Raw genomic sequence first — 19,506 nt, forward strand, 5'->3', positions numbered from 1 at the left:
CTAAAACATCAGACATGCCTGGATACCACCACACGCCAACTAGGAAGCAGAACATGTTTCCAGGCTGGTGTTTTAGGCAGCAGCCTAATACAATTTGAATTGAGTTCTTGCTTGTTCCCATGAAGCCAATGGACTACCACAACAGTGAACAATGTAATAGAAAATCACTCAGAGAGAGCACAGTAGATTAGGATAGCAGACCCACTTTTATGTAGCACCATCCAAAAGTTTAGTCTAGCTGGACCAGTGTCACTAGGTAGAGAAGGGGGTACCTGGTTCTAAATGTATTAGGAGAGAAAGGTGGGGCACTCCCAAACTCATGGACAATTATCCGCTCAGAAACCTATACAGAGGTCATTAGGGGGGTAGGGATAAAGAGGGAGAGCCCTTTATTTTGTTGAGCTATGTATCCATCCAATTTTGATTTGGTAATGTCCATCTTTTGTCATGTTTCTTAAAACCAAAGGGAATTATGTATGTGCTTCATTGTTTTCATGCAAGTATGTTGCTGGGTGTGTTATGTATATTGTTTTCACAACATTGCTACAAAGTGGCATTGTGCTTGTCTCAGCTGCTATCTCCTCAAAATCTTAATTATTTTTGGTTACCTTTAAACATTTGATTGCCTCGAAATTGAGAGTATGGACTATTTTAAAGCTGGGCTGACTTATTTGGAAATTGGAAGCATTCTCACCAAGCATGTGAGGCTAAAATTCCCTCGATCACATCTAAGGCTTTCTAGTTAAGCTAGGGTGCTTTTATGGGCAGTAAGAAGAGTCGGACATGCAACTGAACCACACATTGGTTGTCTGTCAGAATCTTCCTAATAAGCATTCATATTACCCATTGTAGGATGTAGTGTGTAAGGATGGTTGAAGCTTTTTTTACTTCCATCTAGTTGGGGAAATTTGGGACATTGAGCCTTTGGTGAAGGTGTGTGATGTCCTACTTCATCCGATTTGCTGAGATGACAATTTAGGCGCCACCTTCCTTATGATGAGTCTCTGATGCTGGATGTCCCATGAGAGAACATCCATAAACAGGAGGTCATGACAGTCTGAAGCCCTATGTGGTTATGCTGTGAAAGGTGCTAGGAAGGTCCACAGGTGCAGCTGTAGGAGGCATGGGGGCAGTGTCAACTGTCTTGTGAGTGGCAGGTACAACACAAAGCCAGGCTGGGTGGGCAGGCGGCAAACCCTGGCCGGGGTAAAGCATCCATGGGACTTTGCAAATCAGCTGTCAGAGCAAAGGACACAGTCGGCCTCCAAGTGGCGGCAGTCTTCCCGCTGGAATCAAGAATGTTTTCCGCTGCAACGTAGAGCCGCTGTGTGCTGGCCCTTTTTCGTTTCAGTGCTCAAAAAGTTTCAGAACATTTTGCATGAATTTGCCAGTCATGTCACATAGTAACTTCACAAACCCATAGAAATGACCAAGCTAAATACATTTTCAGTATTGCAAAGTGAGCTTTGGATTACTGTTTAATGCAATTCTGTGAAAGCACCCCAATTATCAACTTCCACCTACTGTGCTAGGGTCTCAAATTACGGGTTTGAGATTTCCTAATAAAGCCTGACACTACTCTTTAATAATTCTCATTCTTCAATCCTACACTCTTCAGGCCACCTATGATGAAATCAATGGGTCTACAACTCAGTCCTGGTTGTGATACTCTTGTGAGTATGATGGTGCAGGACGAATGGATCTGTATTGATCAATAAGCAATCTCCCGCTGATTTAATAGCAGCAATTGATGTGAGGTTTTAGATCATACACTCAAATAGAGGAACAGAAAATCTTCAAATCTCTGAACCAAACCAGGAGGAGAATCCACCATTGGAAAACCTTCTACCATATTATCCCAATGGTGGAAGACATTCCACCTTTCATCTCTTTTTCATTTAGTACTTCTTCTGGAAAATTGTTCCAAAACAAGGTGAAATCAGAACAGACCGTTGTTTGCTAAAATAAGTGCTTATTTACCTTAGAAATATTGGAGGCAGTATTATTTCTAACTATTACTGACTGGGTGTGAATTACAAATCAAGCTTGCATGCCTGAAGAGGAAATGTCTATGCCAGAAGATGCTCAGTCACACCCCAAGCTCGCCTAACGAGAAAACGCACAAACCTCGAATGGCTGTGAATCTTAGCTAAACCACACGGTGAGTATCTGGGTAGCATTGCCTGCCTATTGCGTTGCCTTTCTTGCAGTATGCTAATATACAACGTTTTTTTATTGTACTCACACTTGGTACATCTTCTTTTAAATCCTATTGTGTGGTCATTAGCAACCACCATTGAGTTTACTGCAATGCAACAATAGTAACAAGGCATCAGAAACAGTGAGCTCAAGAAAAGTCTATGTAAACACTGAAACGTGATTATGTCAAAGAAATAAATAAAAGGCTTCTGTTGAAAGTAACAAATGGTGAGTTATCTATGGTACGGCCGAGGACAGCAAATACAAGAGTGCAGCCCAGCACATTTTGAAAAGTTTCATTGTTAATGGGTAAAGCTTGGAGCCTCTTTACTTGTACCAGAGATAATAATTATCCTAAGAGTATTCATTAAATTCTATTCGAGAAAATTAAAATTCTCAGGTCTCTGCTGGAATATGGACAGAGTGTAACAAGACAAAGGCGAGTCCTGACAGAACATTACAGACAGTAACTATAAAAGCTGGGTCAATCACCCCCATCAGTTCATTCAAAACACTGCCCACTGCCCCGTAGCGGAAGAAGGCAGGCAAAACACATGAATGTTAATTTACCATATTGTCAGGGTGAGAAGTGACACTACACACCCAAACATGGCTCCAAACTCAACACAGAATTTACTGTGTGTCCTAGGATTTGCCCAACAAAATTTACTGTTTTTGGTGAAAAGCTAGGAAAAGGCCAGGAGTGAAACATAAAAAAATCAAAAAGGGCTCCTTAAGTGTTGCTTACCATCATGTTGGACACCTCAACTCATAAATCAATAGTGTTCCAACAGAATCATGACTAATTCAGTGATAGCAGTACAAGCTCATTACATGACCAACAGTTTAACTGCGAATACTTTTCAGTGAAGTAAATGTGAAGGGACACAGAGTCTGCAAACTAACACAGACCCTAACCACCTTCACATCACATCAATCAAACTGACAATTGAGCACTCTAGCAAATTACATGGTTTGCAACTAAAGGCGAACTGCCATGATATTCCAGGATTGTAATTCAACAGCAAATTACACAGTTACCATGGGAATGGCAATACTGCACTAGATCAGCTCGACATAGATGCTGGCTATTAGGCTGAGTGGATGTGGGCACTTTTTCAGTAGCAATAGCTTGTCTCAATCCATGTCCCTTGTACTCCAGAGCCCATATTTCAAATCAGTAGTAATACTTGAGGGATTCAAAAGTAATGTTAAAATGGTTTTTCGGGCTGTGTTTGGTATTCATTTCATCTTAAAGTATGACCTGCAAATTTCACAGTTCCAAATTGTCACCCTAAAGCATGCATTGTCCAGAAAACAGTTAGATTCTTTGATTTCTTAAAAAGTGCTGATATTGTTGAGTCTGCTCAAGAATGGAATCAATAATACCAGGTGCTCAGCCTTAGGATATGTCCTAGGTGATTATAGTATATGCACTCTGTTAGACACAAAAGAGGATACTCTGCAAATGAAACAGACGTTTAGACACTCTAGCAGATTTTGTCTGGAAAAACTAGTCTAGAAAACTTTAAGCCATTGAAATGCAAAGTGTGCACACTGTTTTGGTTGAACATCTATTATGTTGATATCTGAAAAGAGAAGAGTACTACTGCTTTCATTAGTGGTATCCAATTTCTTTTCAACCTGGTCCCCTTCCTTCCCCACTTTGTGGAAATTGGAGAATCCCAACTCATAAGTAGAAATGAACCCTGTTATTTGCTGCATGTTGGGTCAATAAAGAGAGCATTCTTCTAAGGCTGTCTCATGCCTGGATGAATTTGGGTGTAATCTCACTAGACTTTGAATTCAAATGGCCGGAAAAAGAATGTAAAATTGCATCGCTTGACTTCTGCATGTAAACAAAAATCCTCCTTTTATCTTTTCCTGATGGCCAGAAACTCCTTCTGAATGAAAAGTCTGAAAGCTGTCCATTCGTTCTTGGGAATGGGAGATTGGGAGGCCAGTTCTTAGAGTCCATTCTGCCGGCTGTAGCTAAAGTCTGGCTCCTCTACGGGAGTCTCTGTGACAAGTGAGATTTTGGAGTGTGTCCTTCCTATCTCTTCGAGGGCAGAAGCTAAAGAGTCCAAATCCCCATCGTAGGGATGCTGAGCTTCCCAGAGGTCCAAGATCACGGCAGATGGACTGCTGTATGTTGCAAAGTAAGATAAATTCCTGGAAAAGAGAAAAGGAGACGACTCAAAGCACTGGAAAAAGAGTGAAGACTGGTTTGAATACAGAAGGACATTAACATTAAAACACATTTTATGCATAAAAGTTTTTCATTTGAGCTCATGAAAAAGACGACAACCAAACATAGGCTTCAGACTTCTTCAAGCAAAACAAATTACCCAACCCAAGACAATCTATGTCTTGAAACTCAAAACCACCTCTTTTGTATTGTTTTTTTTCTACCTTTCATTATCACACAGTACATGCGTTTGCTAGTTACCTGAACAGTACACCTTTATATGATTTAACTTTAACTGGAAGATAACATTAGGAAAATGCGAGATTAAGAGGCAATAGAGGAACAATTGGACAGGAGGGATGCCATAAGAGGTAGACAGTTCACATTAGGGAGGAGATACTGAAAGCAAATGTAAATTCCCATCTTTTCCTTAGCCCTTAAGAGTGTATTTCTTCCTTTTTCTGGTGTTTCCTGATTGAGGAGGTAATATAACAGAAGCACAAGACAATAATGTAGTTTGTGTACACTCATCTACGCCCTGGTCAAGTTGTGTGAAATGTACACAATAACCCACCACATAGGCTTGCTACAGTAAATTACAGAGCCAGCAGTAGTGGTCTTTTAACCACTGTTGAGACTCCCAGAGCCATAGGATAATATTTTTCAGGTTGTGCGCGCCAGCGTTCTGCGCTGTTATAATCTATCTGTGGGCTTTCAACCATGCCTATCACTCGTTTGTGGGCTTGCCTTTCAAAAGTCCTTTGCTATCATTGGTAAATACATTACATTTCTTTCTTCTTGGGGCAGTTTTGTTTACCATATTTGCCATCGACCCTGTTACATGGATAATTGTACATTTGCCGATACTTTACACTGTGAGAAAACTACTTTTTCCTTTTGATTCTCTCCTTCGTGCTCATGCTGGCCATGGCGCTTTACATCGGCTTGCTTATGTCAACTGTTTTACTTTTCATTTTCAATTTATGTGGCAAGAAAAGTCCAGTTAGGAATTTACAATGCTAATAGCTCTAACTCGAGCAAATGCAAGACCCATTACATTGTAAATGCTTGTTTTCTGTGTGGGCTCCTAAATCCATCTCCTTTGTCTGTCATCTCTTGTTCCCTCCTTTAGAGGTTCATATAACAAGACCTTCCTTACACAGCTTGTGTTATATTATTCTGGGAAGGGATCTTTTAGATTACTTTTATAGTTGGGGGCTACTTGAAATAACAGGTCAAGGAGAAAACAGCGCTCCTTTTCCCTAATCTCCATGAAGAATGGAGATTTGCCCTTTATAAAATGCATTGTCTCTTTTTATTGATGTACAGAATTTTAAGAGACGTGCTTTACGGTATGAAGGGGGTATGCATACTAGTTTAGAGACAAGCATCTTGCCAGAGTCGTGTTCTTACATCTTTTTCCCCATTACATTTCTCTGTGACTTGGTTTCAGTGTCCCCTAGAAGCACAGAGATATGTTTGCCCGGCCTGTATTAAAGCAGCCCACACTTGATAATGATGTCAGTGCTAGGACACCATTTTGAAACATTACTCTTTTAAAAGCAATGCGTTGTTAGAGAGATAATTGAGTCAAAGCTTGGATTATGACAGTTCACACCCAAGATGTGACTGCATGATGTGCAGTTGGTGCATGGTCTGGGACTTTTTAGATAGACGATGCTGCTCATTACAAGGCAGACAATCAGTTAGAGGAACGGTCTCTGGAATTATGTGTCAGGTTGGACTAAATTATGTGGAAAGAAATGACAAATTATGCAGCATAATGCGTCACATTTTGTGATAGTATCACTTCATCATGTTGTCATTTACGGGGTAAATACTTCACCTCATTACTACAAGTTTAACCAAATGAGGCAATTATCAACTGAAAATTGACTAGTAAACATTTGTGAATGCCTTTCACTGTGCAGGAACACATTGCCATGTTTTAGTAACTTTTGATCATTTTGAGATAAAAACATTTTTTTTGGTTAAAATCTGCCTGTTATGCCGCGGATGACAGATTGTGTGGCAATGCATAAAATCCATAACTGTGCAAAAAATGCTGCAGCAGCAGAATCACATAATTCCAGTGACCCTGGTTGTAGCCTAGCAGAATGGTGACTGGTTGTTGCGATGAGAACCAACCTCTCCAGGATTAAGGTGAATTTAAATTATGGAAATTCATTTTTAGGCATATCCAGAACGCATTTTCTTATGTAAATCCAGACTGCTGCCAGTTAAAAAAACGATCACATTAATTCTTAAAGAGCGTCACCTATTATAAACAAGCGTTTCACCTCATTCAAGGGTGATGTTCCACAATCATGTGTTTTTTTGTAGTTGTACACATCACAAATGTGACCTAAGGGCATTAGAGCACTTTACAAGAGAATCGGCTTATGGCACTCCTTTTATGCATACGCGCGGATCAAAAGGAGGGTGACTCACAGTTGGGTTTCGAACCTGACTCAACATTTCTAAAGTCAGCAACCGCTAGGCCACAGCTCCTAGTGTAGCATGTATGCATGTTTGTAATGCAGAGAAACCATTATTTAATACTGGATCTTAAATCCGACCTGGTGGTCTAAAATCAGCTCTCACTGCAGTGTTCACTGTTTCATAAAACGGACAAAAAACAACACTTTTTTATTATTCTACTGCGATGATTTAATATGTAATGTTCTAACATACTGCATTTATTAGAGATGCCCACAATTATTCTTTAATAAGTGCAATATCTAATAATGTTGCAGCCTCCCTTCATGTCTTTAGGCCACTGCTCCCCCAGGAAGAGGATTTAATTTTCACTTATTGCATTCTGAGTGCTGCAGTCTTTGTTTCCAGTGAAGCAGTTGACTAGTTCACCTGATACAAGGTGGAAAAAGAAATTCGAAAACATAGAAGTGTGACTACAGTTTTGAATTGGCCGAGTTGCACAGAATGACTTTGCTGAGAGTGCTCACCAACAGAAAAGACAGATGAGACACTAAGGGTCAACTTAGTGCAACATTTACACACGTTATCACCAGTGTTAATTACGTTGCTTTCTGCTTACTAATCCTACTTATGAGGACATAAAAACTTGACTCCCCTGTGTTTAGTTGAACCTCTCTCAAAATGGAGATGTGTGCTAAATGTACAGATATTCGCCGAGACAGACAGTTAGAAAAACGGGACTGGTTCTGGAAAGCCTGAATCTCTGGTCTCTCTACCTGGCAGCAATGATTTGTAAGTAAAAAGATCAGAAATGCAACTATGCTTTCCTGATTAAATGGAGCAAGGTGGCAACCATAAATTGTCACATCAAAGAGTTGCAAAAGATTAGGGAGTCGATAATCAAGGCAAATGAAGGTAACTTGTGCCAGTTTTATTCCGAAAACACCAGCAGCTGTCTCGGGATGGATGCATATCTACGGTCTGTGCTTCTGCACAGTTGTACACTAGGCAACTGAGGACTGTGTGTCCTTTCAGTATTAAATTGCGCTAAACTTGTGAGCTAGAACAGGGGTCGGATCAGCAGAATTTGATTGTTAAGTCCACAACCATTCTTTCCCGGAAATGGACCAAGTTGCAATTTACAATAAAAACGTTATCAGGTTTGATGCATTAAAAACAAGAACAGTTCTTTGGTGCTGATGAAGTCAAAGAGTGTTCTGACGATGTGCAAAGTAACGGCACAGACAATTCAGATTTACTAAGTACTCTCAATGGCCTCCTGCCTAGTTCTAACACAGATACCCTTTGACCTAGGCCTTCATGTGGTGGGGGTAATAAAACACCTATAATATCATCACACACAGACCTTTTACAGCGCGGCTTATCACCAGTCAAGATATCTAGATTCTGGTCTGTGGGATTCATTCAAGATATCTAGATTCTGGGCTGTGGGATTCATTCAAAAAGCCTCTTCAAAAGGTCTTGAGTTTCTTCCTGAAGTCTGTCAGTGAGGGTGATGTTCGGAGGTGGAGGGCATTCCAGCACTTGGTGGAGAGGTGCGTGAAGGAGCATCCTCCAGAGTACTGCGGCAGTGGATGTTCGGGTGGTGGTTCATGTAAGCTGGTCGCTGGTTGTGGAGGGCTTTGTAGGCATGGGTCAGAAGTTGAACTGGCACCTCTTCTAGATGGGTGAGCCAGTGGAGGTCTCTGACATGCTGGGTGATGCGAGCCCTTTTCGGTAGGTTAAGGATCAGTCTGGCGGGTGCGTTGTGTGTCATCTGGAGTCTTCTCATAAGTTTGCTGGAGGTGCCTGCAAAGAGTGCATTGCCGTAGTCTAGATGGCTCATAATGAGGGCCTGTGTCAAAGTCTTTCTGCTGCTGATGGGGAGCCATGTGAAGATTCTGAAGAGCATGTGGAGAGTGTAGAAGCAGGCTGAGGAGATGGCATTGACCTGTTGTTTCTTGAGGAGTTCACTGTCCAGCATGATGCCCAGGTGCCAGGCGTGGTCCTTTGTTGTGGAGGTGGGCCTCAGTTCCAATGGCCACCAGGGGGAGGGGGGGCTGCCAAAAATCACCACTTTGCAGGAACATTTTCCATGCTGTTGTGGAAGTTTGACTTTGTGGTGGTGGGGTCAGCTGAAAGCAAGAGGACGAGCTTGGTGTTGTCGGCATAGGAAATTATGTTGATGGCTTGGGCTCTGGGGGTGTTTGCTAGCAGCATCATGTAGATGTTGAAGAGGGGGTGGCTGGGGGACGCACCTTGAGGGACACCACAGATGGTGAGTGTTGGTTGTGAGCTGAAGGGGGGGGGGGTGATTCTCTGGGTGTGCCCTGTGAGGAAAGATGCCATATACCCAAGGACATCGTTTTCGATCTGATGTAGTTGTTTAATGAGTGTGTGGTGAGAGATGATGTTGAAGGCTGCTGAGAGGACAAGGAGGATCAGGGCAGCAGATTCTCCTCTGGTGAGGAGAGTGCAGATATTGTCTGTTGGGGCGATCAGAGCCACCTTTAATGCACTGGTTGCCTCTGAATCCTGATAGGAAGAGGTTTACAGGTTGTTTCTCTCCAGGTGATTGGCGAGGTGGAGGTTGATGGCTTTCTCCAGGACCTTGGCAGGAACAGGAGCAGCAAGACGGGTCGTAGTTCTGGAGATCGCTGGGGTTTGTGAAGGTGTTCTTAAGAAGGGTCTGATCTCTGAGTATTTCCAGGCATCGGAAAAGGTGGCTGTGGCAATGGCGGCATTGAGGATGGTGCTGGGCTGGTGGCTGATCTTGTCGCTACTGAGTTTGAAGAGTCAGTGAGGGCATGGGTTGGAGGGTGCTTCCGAAAGGATAGAGTTCATTGGGGACATAGGGGGTCATTCTGACCCTTGCGGTAATTACCGCCATGGCGGAGGTTGGCGGTAGCACCGCCAACAGGCTGGCGGTGCTCCGCCGGGCATTCTGACCGCGGCGGTACAGCCGCGGCCAGAAGCGGAAAGCCGGCGGTGTACCGCCGACTTTCCGCTGCCCATGGGAATCCGCCATGGCGGCGCAGCTTGCTGCGCCGCCATGGGGATTCTGACAGCCCATACCGCCATCCTGTTCCAGGCGGTTCACCCGCCATGAACAGGATGGCGGTATGGGGTGTCGTGGGGCCCCTGCCAATGGCATGGGCACTGCAGGGGCCCCCGTAACAGGGCCCCACAAAGAATTTCAGTGTCTGCTATGCAGACACTGAAATTCGCAACGGGTGCAACTGCACCCGTCGCACCTTCCCACTCCGCCGGCTCCATTCTGAGCCGGCTTCCTCGTGGGAAGGGTGTTTCCCGCTGGGCTGGCGGGCGGACTTTCGGCGGTCGCCCGCCAGCCCAGTGGGAAAGCCAGAATGACCGCCGCGGTCTTTCGGCGGGAACCGCTTGGCGGGCGGCGACCGCCGTCCGCCGCGGTCAGAATCACCCCCATAGTGTTCAGTGTGCTGATCTATTCCCATGCAGTAAGCGGGTGGTTTCTGGAAGAGGAGGTTGGTGGGTTGTGGATCGAAGTTTCTGTATATGGTGGCTATCTTGTTGTTTAACTGGTCTGCTAGATTGTCAAAGAGTTTCTGTGAGGTGGGGATTGAGTTTTCAGTGGCTGATGGGCAGGTGAACTCTCTGAAGATGGTAAAGAGTTCCTTGGTCTGGTTGGAACTGGCTTTGATATGGTTTGCTACAGCCTCCCGTTTCATTTATCTGAGTTAGTGTTGGAAGGTGTTGAGGGCCAGCTTGAAGGAGGCTAGATCGATTTCGCTTTTGCTGGTGCGCCATTATCTTTCTAGGTGTTTGCAACTGTTTTTCAATGTGCTGAGTTCTGGGATGCACCAGCTGGCTCGTTTGGTGGGTCTGTGCATTTTGGCTGGTTTGGTGTGGGTAATTTGGTTGGCAAGACAGGTGATATAGTTGTTTGAGGTTCTCAAGTGCTTGATTCAGGTTGGTGGAGACAACAGGCTGGGTGATGCTAAGAGCATGACCGATGTCCATTGGTGATGAGAGGACTTTGGCCCACCTGCGGAAGGGATGCTGGTGGGTGGTCTAGTGATGATGAAGTGAGTGATGGAGTAATAGGACCAGGTGATTTCCATGGTGTGGCTGTATCTGACTCTGTTGCTGGATGTGAATATGGGGTTAGCGTGTGTCGTGCTCTGTGCATGTAATCTGAGATCAGTTGTGAGAGGCCAATGCTGTCCATTCATTCAAGGAGGTCCGTGGAGTTGATTATTGTACTTCTTTCTTTGCATTTAATAATTGTAACTCCAGGTACATAGAAACTCCAGAGATTATAAACAGAAAGCTGAAGTGCCATTGAGGAATGGGGAATTACAGAAGAAATTGTCAATTACTGGGCCAAGTCCTCTGGTTATTCTCCATTCTCTCCCATGGAGATATTGGCTGATTTGAACAGCCAGAGTCCTTTAGAGAAGTGTTCTCTTAATCTTGATGTGAATGATGGCTAACATTGCCAGAAATATCGGTGATTCAGAGAATCTCGTAAAAGGGGTACAGGTGTCTACAAAGTATGCCAGAGGCACACTGTGAGGGCTTCCAAAAATGTATTGAAGGAAACTACACACACACACACACACACACACACACACCCACCCACACACACACACACACACACACACCCCCTCTCCTACTCGAAAAATGTGCACAAGGTCCACTAATTAACAACAGGGCCACCCAATGACATGCACCAGGCTGTAGTGAAAAACATAAGAATCACCTGGTGGGTCTGTAAAACGAACACAAAAGCACCTTTAGATGTTGACAGTGAATCTAAAGGCAACTTTCAAGAACAGCAAAATAACAAAATGGCCATCCACGTGGTTCTACAATACACATTCATGTCTCTGTATAAAACACAGAAGCAGGGTGAGTGCCTTAAATCAAAACAAAGGAGAGTCCGCGGTGTGCTTCTGTATGTTATTCAATCTTTCTAGCGGTACTGGAACACAAGAGTAACTAGCTGAACTACAATGTCTTCTAAGAGCTAACAACTAGCAACTAGCATAACCAGTGGCAATCTGAAATAAAGTTTAAAAGGTGGCTTTCATTGGGATTTGACAATCACTACCTATAAGGACACAGCCATGTATGAAGTAATCTCACCATTCCCTAATGCCTAAAGAAAAAAATCCATTGCCTGTAGTGAATTATGAAGCAAATAAGATGCTACGTCAGGCATGCTATTTTGCGCATTAAGCCATTCAATCACATTCATAGCATATTTAAGTTGTGTCTGTAAGGCATAGCGGGAAACATTTGGACATTTACATGAGCGATAATGTGTGGAATAAAATTGTATTCCATTAAAATCATACCCCAGTGGCCACAGGCACCGGAGTGACGCGCAGCTCTCTCAAATATGCAAAATATCCAAGAAGAGTCATCATAGTAAGTAGTATGGTGCAGGATTCTCGGGTGCACATAGCTACTGTGCGTACTGCACATGCAGAACCATGCCATATTGCGAGGAGTGTGAGGGTGTCCAATGGCAGGGTCAGAAGGGGACAGAAAATAGACCCAGGAGCCAACGTAAAAGTGGCCCCGATTTGTGATTCAGATTGCTAACTATGTGGCCCACATTTGCAAATCAGGCAGCTCGACAAGCTGTACAAGTGTTTTGCAATGTATGGGAGACTGCATGTATTTATGCTTGTTGTAGACAATGTTTGTGGCAATATCGGATAAATTAACGTAAAAACTAACATACGAGATAAACAGCCCACACATTGACCAGACAGACTAACCTTTCAGGCACTACCAGATTGTCTATAGAACAGGTGACTCTGTCCAAAGTGATACAGGAGAATGAAGAGAGACTAATATGAAGATCTGGCAAAACATAAATGGCCTCTTTATGAGTTGCCCAGAATTCAGGGGATTGGAGAGATACTGAGATTGGAAAGAACAATCTATCCTCAATCTCCACCCTTGAATTCAAGCATTATGAATTAAAGTCCCTGGAATGTGAAACATCAAGTGGACTCAGAAACACTAAGGCCCATATATATACTTTTTTAGCGCTGCATTTGCGCAATTGTTTTACGCAATAGCGGCACAAACTTACAAAATACAATTGTATTTTGTAAGTTTGCGCTGCTTTTACATCAAAAAGTGGCACAAATGTGGCGCTAAAAAAATATAAGTACTGGCCTGAGTCCTTTACCTTTAGTTCTAAGTGATTAAAGGGATTTAGTTGAGGATATTTTCCACTTTCTCCAACTGGTAAGAAAATGTCAGCAAAAGACTTTCAAAATGGAGAGATGGCGAAAGTGTGAATGCTTTTTTGTCTGTGTGTATGTAAAAAGTCTGGTGAAAACCGACAGACACTTCACCAAACCCAATTGAAAGTGCATGCACCCAACTATTTACCACGAGGTCATGCACTTTCAATGGCAGCAAACCTGCATTTGATCCCATTCTCTAACATCGTTCTTTGCGCTAATCCACTAAGTTATTTGTGACCTTTTATTCCTCTGGGCATTTACCCTTGGGCTGGAGGCACTGGAGACCGGCTTTGGGAGCCCAGTTCTATGCTGGTGCTTTTGTCACTTTCCTGATCTCCCCAAGATTAACCGCAGCAGGCACAGGGCCTTGACCCAAAAAGAGAAAAAGCGAAGAAGAGGGGTAGAGAGAGAGAGCGGGAGAAGAGAGAGAAAATGGATGGATTGAATGCGAGAGGTTGAGCGAGGAGACGAAAAAAGCAGGGCTGGTTTGAGAATTAATAGTGGATACCTGCCCTCCAGACTAAACTATTGAAGGCGTTGTCGGATCTGCCAGTACTCCACAGGATGTTTGATAGGTAAGTACTTAAGGCCTGTTATATATGTACCCATGATTTGTGGAAAAAACAATATAGAAATGAAGATGTCGTTCTTTTGTGAATTGAATAATGTCATCACATGTTGTGCTTACTAAAGTTTGGAATATATTTGATTCTCGCTAATTTAAGAACATTGTAATATTGGAAGCTCTACTGAAAACAAATGATAGGCTGGAATGTGCCTTTTACACCCCCACTCCAATGTTTGTCTTTACGTTTCTCCCTGTGTAGCTTAAAACATTCTATATTAATTGTGTGGAACATTATATTAGCTTAATAGCCCTTCTGCTTTGGACTATACAACTCTTAACGGTCCCCTCTTTCTTTATAGGCCCTCACTTGTGGCCTGGGTGTATAACAAGAGTAGAGGTATTTTAACGACCGATATAGTCGTGGGCAGCAAGCTAAATTGAAACCCCAAACCTCCGTCATTTACTTGCACATCAGTTTATTCTACCTGTTTTATTTACAGGCTTCAGTAACTATATAACATTCACCCAAAGACCCTATAAAAACAGAAAAGAATCGTAAAACATGAAACGTGACTAGTCAAAACTTTCTTTGACGCAAAAAGTGGTGTACACAATGCTGCAAGTCTGTGGTCCAAGAAGTGTCATGTGCCGGATATTGGACCACTGAGCAACGGATGACGTGTTTCACTAAGGAGCATCATGAAGATCAATATAAGGCACACATTCACTCCGAGGGTATCAGGGCCCCAACTACAGAGGTTTATTGTTAGCAACTCATTTTACCAAGCTCAGGAGGATGGAAGGTTGATGCCCCACTGAGCTTCAATCATGTGGCCATTGAATCAAACACAGATACCGGTAGTGGGAGCAATAATCCTCGAATTGTAAGCAATTATGCCATGGAAGCTGCTGTGCGCTGTTTAAATATTTACAAAAGACACATAAGAACAACAAATCTTAACATGCCATCTGTATAGGTAGTCTAGAACACAAGATCTGGCTGAAAAGCTATTGGAAGATCTCCCCAAAGGACTGTAAATGAAATGGCAGGAATTTGGGCATGTTAGACTACGTAGTCCAGAAATGGTCAGTGAGGAACTGGGAGTAGTTAAAGGGAGACAAGACCTCAGTCAGGGCCATGACTAATGCTCGAGAGCTTATCTGTGTTCTCCAGTGAGCTCTATGAGACTATAACAAGGCCAGCAATGTTGATCAATGAAAGCATTGTATCCACTCTTTCACCCACCACTGTTGTCAAAGTATATATTTACTATTCGCAACTCCACATCTACTTACCTAGGCTAACTTGCAATGTAGTAGATAGATCGATGCAATAGAACAAATATTGATGTACTGCATAAGATATAATATTGATTTATAGAGCCAATGTGATTCTAATTCATCGTTATAATTCCTTCTGCTCTGCTTCAACTCAACGAGATGGTCTGTTGTGAGCAGGATCAGTGTAGCAAATGGGGAGCAGTGGGTACCCTCAAGGAGACCATGCAACAATATATACGAAACTCAAGTGATGAATGAGCTTAGGAATTACAGACTGAATGTGAGAGAAATTGCCCAGGTTAACATATTTTCAAGAAATAGGTTCCCTGTCAATAAAGTAAATGAAAAGATGGGGTCCTATCTTTTTGGTTCAGTGAATGCATACTCCTTTTGTCTGATAACCCAGCTGGAACTGCCTATGTCTTTGGAGTCAGTCAGAGAACCAGTGCTCCCTAAAAGGATGCACCTAGGTCCAAACACTTAAGTATGTAAACAGCAGAAAGTGCGACCCATTTGTCTTTAGTGCTGATAGATTCACATTATTAGGGCCACATTATTGCAGTATAGAAACCAGATTTTAACAGACAGAACCAGCTCTGATGTGCACTGTTAGAACTAAGCCTGACTTAAGGCTCAACTCCTGATATGGGACTAACTTTGCCAATGGAGGGTCCCAAGGAAATCCAGACGTAGTCTAGGCTTCCCCCAGATTTTCGTGTGTTTTGAGCAGGGGATCCAGGATTGGTAGGGTTTGGAGGCAGAGGGAGTGGGGAGGGGTCAAGGATCTCTTAAGGAGTTAGATGGGGAAGTCACATCCCTTCCGACTCCAGAATATGCCTCGGACGGCTGCCCAGATTTGTTGGCCACCAACCCACACTGCAGAATAATTTTGGGAGGCTATAACTGGGTTTGCCATGACTGGACGGGTTGCGTGGCGAACAGCGGTAGTTGGGGGGGGGGTGGAGAGGCAGATGTGTGCAGATCCGCACCTTGGGGGGAGTATGGATGAAGTACAGGTGAATGAAGATGTTTGGGTAGGATCCCTGAAGCAGGAGATGGTGCTTGGAATTCAGTTGATGAAGGAAGTGACAAGAACGTAAGGAATAGGGGGAAATGAGTGGGGTTAAGGGGCAAAGAATGCATGAAGCTTTATGGAAAATAAATGGTTGGGAGGACAAAGAGGGTACAGGTTCAATATGTTTAATGTTCCAAGAAATGTCTGGTTACATGTTACAATGTTCATGCAATCCTGTCCTAATAAATGGCCTTTTGCACAACGTTTGGAGTCCAAGTGTGACTACCTCGAGATTAGATCTTTCAGCCAGAAGTGGGCAATATGTATTGAATGATGTGTATTTCCTGATATTAGACTGATGAAAACTCTTCAGGTAATTGATGTTCAGTGGGGAGTAATACCTTCCTGATAGACCAGATGGTAGTGCAGCGAAAAGGCTGTAAAGCAGAAAAGGAAAAAAAATGGCTTTCACTTCCACCAACCAGGAATGATAAAAAGCCCGCTGAAGAGATCTGGGCTGCAGCTGATAATGGGGGGCACTCTCGGCTCCGTCTGTCACAAAGACAGAGGGAACGAATTGCTTGCGTCTTGTTCTGCTCTCTCTCAAGAAAGCAGCTGCATGCAGTTCCGGAGCTCTTTAGAAACCTTCCAGATGACAAACAGGATGGGAGGGGGGATAATCAAATTTAAAGTGCAGTGTCACAGCCAAGGGAAGGAAAACACTTCAACTGTGAGCAATTCCCACCAGAAACGCCTGTGAAATGTTTTCAAAGCAGGGAAAGCTCGATGGAAAATGCATCGCACAATAGAGCAATTGCGCTAGATCCAGAGATGAAAGGCTGTTTTAAATCAAAAGCTTAAATTGAGTTTTGACAAAAAAAGCGCAGGGGGATTCGAGGAGGCTTTGCAGTGTTTTGTCATATCCTGCAGGTGCTGTGAATGAGAACATACTCGCCCGCTCCGATGGATCTGTAGGTCCGGCCACCAGGACTTCGTGGCCAGGACTTTTGCTAGGCAGGCAGGGCTGAAACAGAGTCAGTAATGTATAAGCAGGGCCTCTTGAATTGTGCGGCAGGGGAGGCCCAGTTTTGTGGCAAGGTTGACTTATGCAGAAAGGAAAGGCAAATTATGTAGCCTACTGCAGCACATTTTGTGATATCATTATTTCATTATTGTGTCATTTTTACACATGTTTAACATTGTCTGGGTACCTCACTCCACCTCATTGGTACCAGTTTAACATCTAATTATAGCCATAACCAACAGAAAGGTGACCAGCCATCATTTGCAAAGGGCCTTCCATTGAGCGTTGACATGTTGCTACGTTTTAATACCGTACCCTTTGAACTGTTTGAGATAGTGGCAATTTGTTTCGTAAAATCTGCAGATTATGCAGCAGACGAAGGATTATGTGGCAAATGCAGCAGATCTGTAACTTTACCAAAACCACTGCAGACGAACAATGTCATAATTCCAGAGGCCCTGTGTATACGGTGAAAAAATACGTGCATATCAAGCACAATTTTGATAAATCATCTAATGTGTTTGTGTTTTCTGCTGGATGGACATAGTCAGTTTCCCAGAGCCTAGTCTCAATCTTCAGTATGGTTTATGTCCACACGATCGCAGGGCGGTTGTAGTATAACTCAGCACATTTTCTTCAAGGAAGTCATTCTTCAAAAGCTTGCCACCATTCAGCCTTAGAAGATGAGAAGCCGTATTGAGTTCATATTACCATCGGTGAAACCGGGACACAGGAGCACTGCATCAAAATGTTCCAGCAGGATCAGGCCAATGTATTGCTATAGCCTCAATTCCTGTTTTTAGCAAATATGCACGAGATAAGAAACAGGCTTATCGCCAATGCTACAAGAAATAATTTAGTATTAACATTTTGGCATCCTCTGATTGGTTTGCAACACTTTGCAGAGGCAAGGTTGAATTATATGTGGAATATATCCTCATCCAGGATGCATATTTAGCTCCTCCTGTTTACGTAAAGAGACACTTCACAGACAAGTCCAGAGAGAAGAACTCAGACAAACCAAGAAGACAGACAAAAACACAGACACATAAAAGAAAAATGTGCGGCCTAAAACTCTATATTCTTTCTAAGTTATGAATGTTTTGTCTAAGACTTGAAAGCCAAACTTTGCTAACTTGGCTCATAGTGGTGTTTTTATTAAAGAAAGTCTACCGCCGTAGGAACCTCATTTCTCTACTGATTTTACACCCTCATTTCAACAAGTTCTCCATCATACCAAAACTTAGTAGGTGGAAAGCTTGAATAAGTCTAATTCCAGTCCATCATTTTTGTATTATGATTTTGAGGTACCAACCATATACTAATCATCCTTGACCCTTCCTCAAAAGGGATATAAAGCCTTCTGAAAAGGAACACAACTCATTTGTTATTCAATATAATACAATCAAAAATGATCATGGATGCAAATTGTAGCCCTATAATAGCTCTCAGATGAACATCATAGAAGTAAGTAACCAGCCAGCCCCCTAAATTGAATAGACTGATGGGATGCCACCATTCCCTGTAAATCACTCTAATTTTACACTAGACTCTTGTAGCATGGTGTCTTGCTTTGAATCTAAGAGTGTTTTGAATAAGCAGATGTAGCTCCAAAATGTCACGAATGTCCACCTTTATCAAAGTCTAAGTCTCAAACTATTTCATGTACCTAAACCTGGAAAACCCGAAAAGAAAAAAAAACATAAACACACCAAGATTATTGAAGAGCAATTTACTACCGAGGAGTGAGAAGCTCTCTAAAGTAGAAAGCTAGAAGAGCTATCACACCCATTCAAACAGAGTGGTACACAATATAGCAAATTCAGAAATTTAGGGAAAATAACATAATAAAACAATATGCAATGCTATGGGAGTTCAGACTCAAGAGCCACAGAATTAACCCATGGAGAGAACAACAACTCTAGAGTCCCTCCAAACATAGAACACCAAAAAGGCTAAATAAAAGCATATATCGATGTGACCATAAATAATACACACTAACCAATGCATTTACTGTAACCAACACACAAGCACCAAAGCCCAAACAGAAACAAAAACTTCTATTCTGTCATAACTAAAGATATTGAGAGAGCGCAGCTTATTCACTTAGAAATGAATATGAAATGTTTATGAACTAATGCGTAATAATGCTGCATAGAAAATGTATTAATGTATTTTGCTAAACGTGCGCTTGAGATGTGCCCACGGGGAGTGTCCACCAATATATACAATGAATAATGAAACTGATTAATAATGATGAAATGTTATGTTAGAATATGATTTTGCACTAATAATAAAAGGTTATATGTTAAAGTTCTGCTAATAAATCATTAGGCCTTAATTAGCATGAGTCGAGGCCTAGCTGCCTGATTTCATATTAAATGTGTTTTTCTAACGTGCAGTGTGCTGACTTGTTGAAGGACATGAATTCATATTTTTCCAAAGCTAGAAGATGAATGTAACTGTTGTAGATCCGTTCTCATGAAATTCGACTTGCTTAGTGAAACATTCTTGCTGAATGCAACAGTGTAGACTACGCAGGTA

At 42.6% G+C, this 19,506-nt stretch overlaps 1 protein-coding gene across 3 annotated transcripts in view; it reads right to left on the reverse strand.

Moving 5' to 3' along the window:
* Positions 1-444: 444 nt before the first annotated feature.
* The window catches only part of UNC5D (unc-5 netrin receptor D), a 1,240,412-nt gene continuing 1,221,350 nt past the window's right edge, over positions 445-19,506 (reverse strand). Inside the window, exon 15 of one of the 3 annotated variants that reach the window (XM_069213807.1) lies at positions 445-4,371. In XM_069213807.1, coding sequence (XP_069069908.1) covers positions 4,167-4,371 — 205 coding nt within the window. In that variant the 3' untranslated portion in view covers positions 445-4,166. The remainder of the gene's footprint in view (positions 4,372-19,506) is intronic. The other 2 variants (XM_069213806.1, XM_069213805.1) reach the window with 2 other exon arrangements.

The sequence above is a fragment of the Pleurodeles waltl genome, chromosome 11 (assembly GCF_031143425.1).
Source record: "Pleurodeles waltl isolate 20211129_DDA chromosome 11, aPleWal1.hap1.20221129, whole genome shotgun sequence".
NCBI lineage: Eukaryota > Metazoa > Chordata > Amphibia > Caudata > Salamandridae > Pleurodeles > Pleurodeles waltl.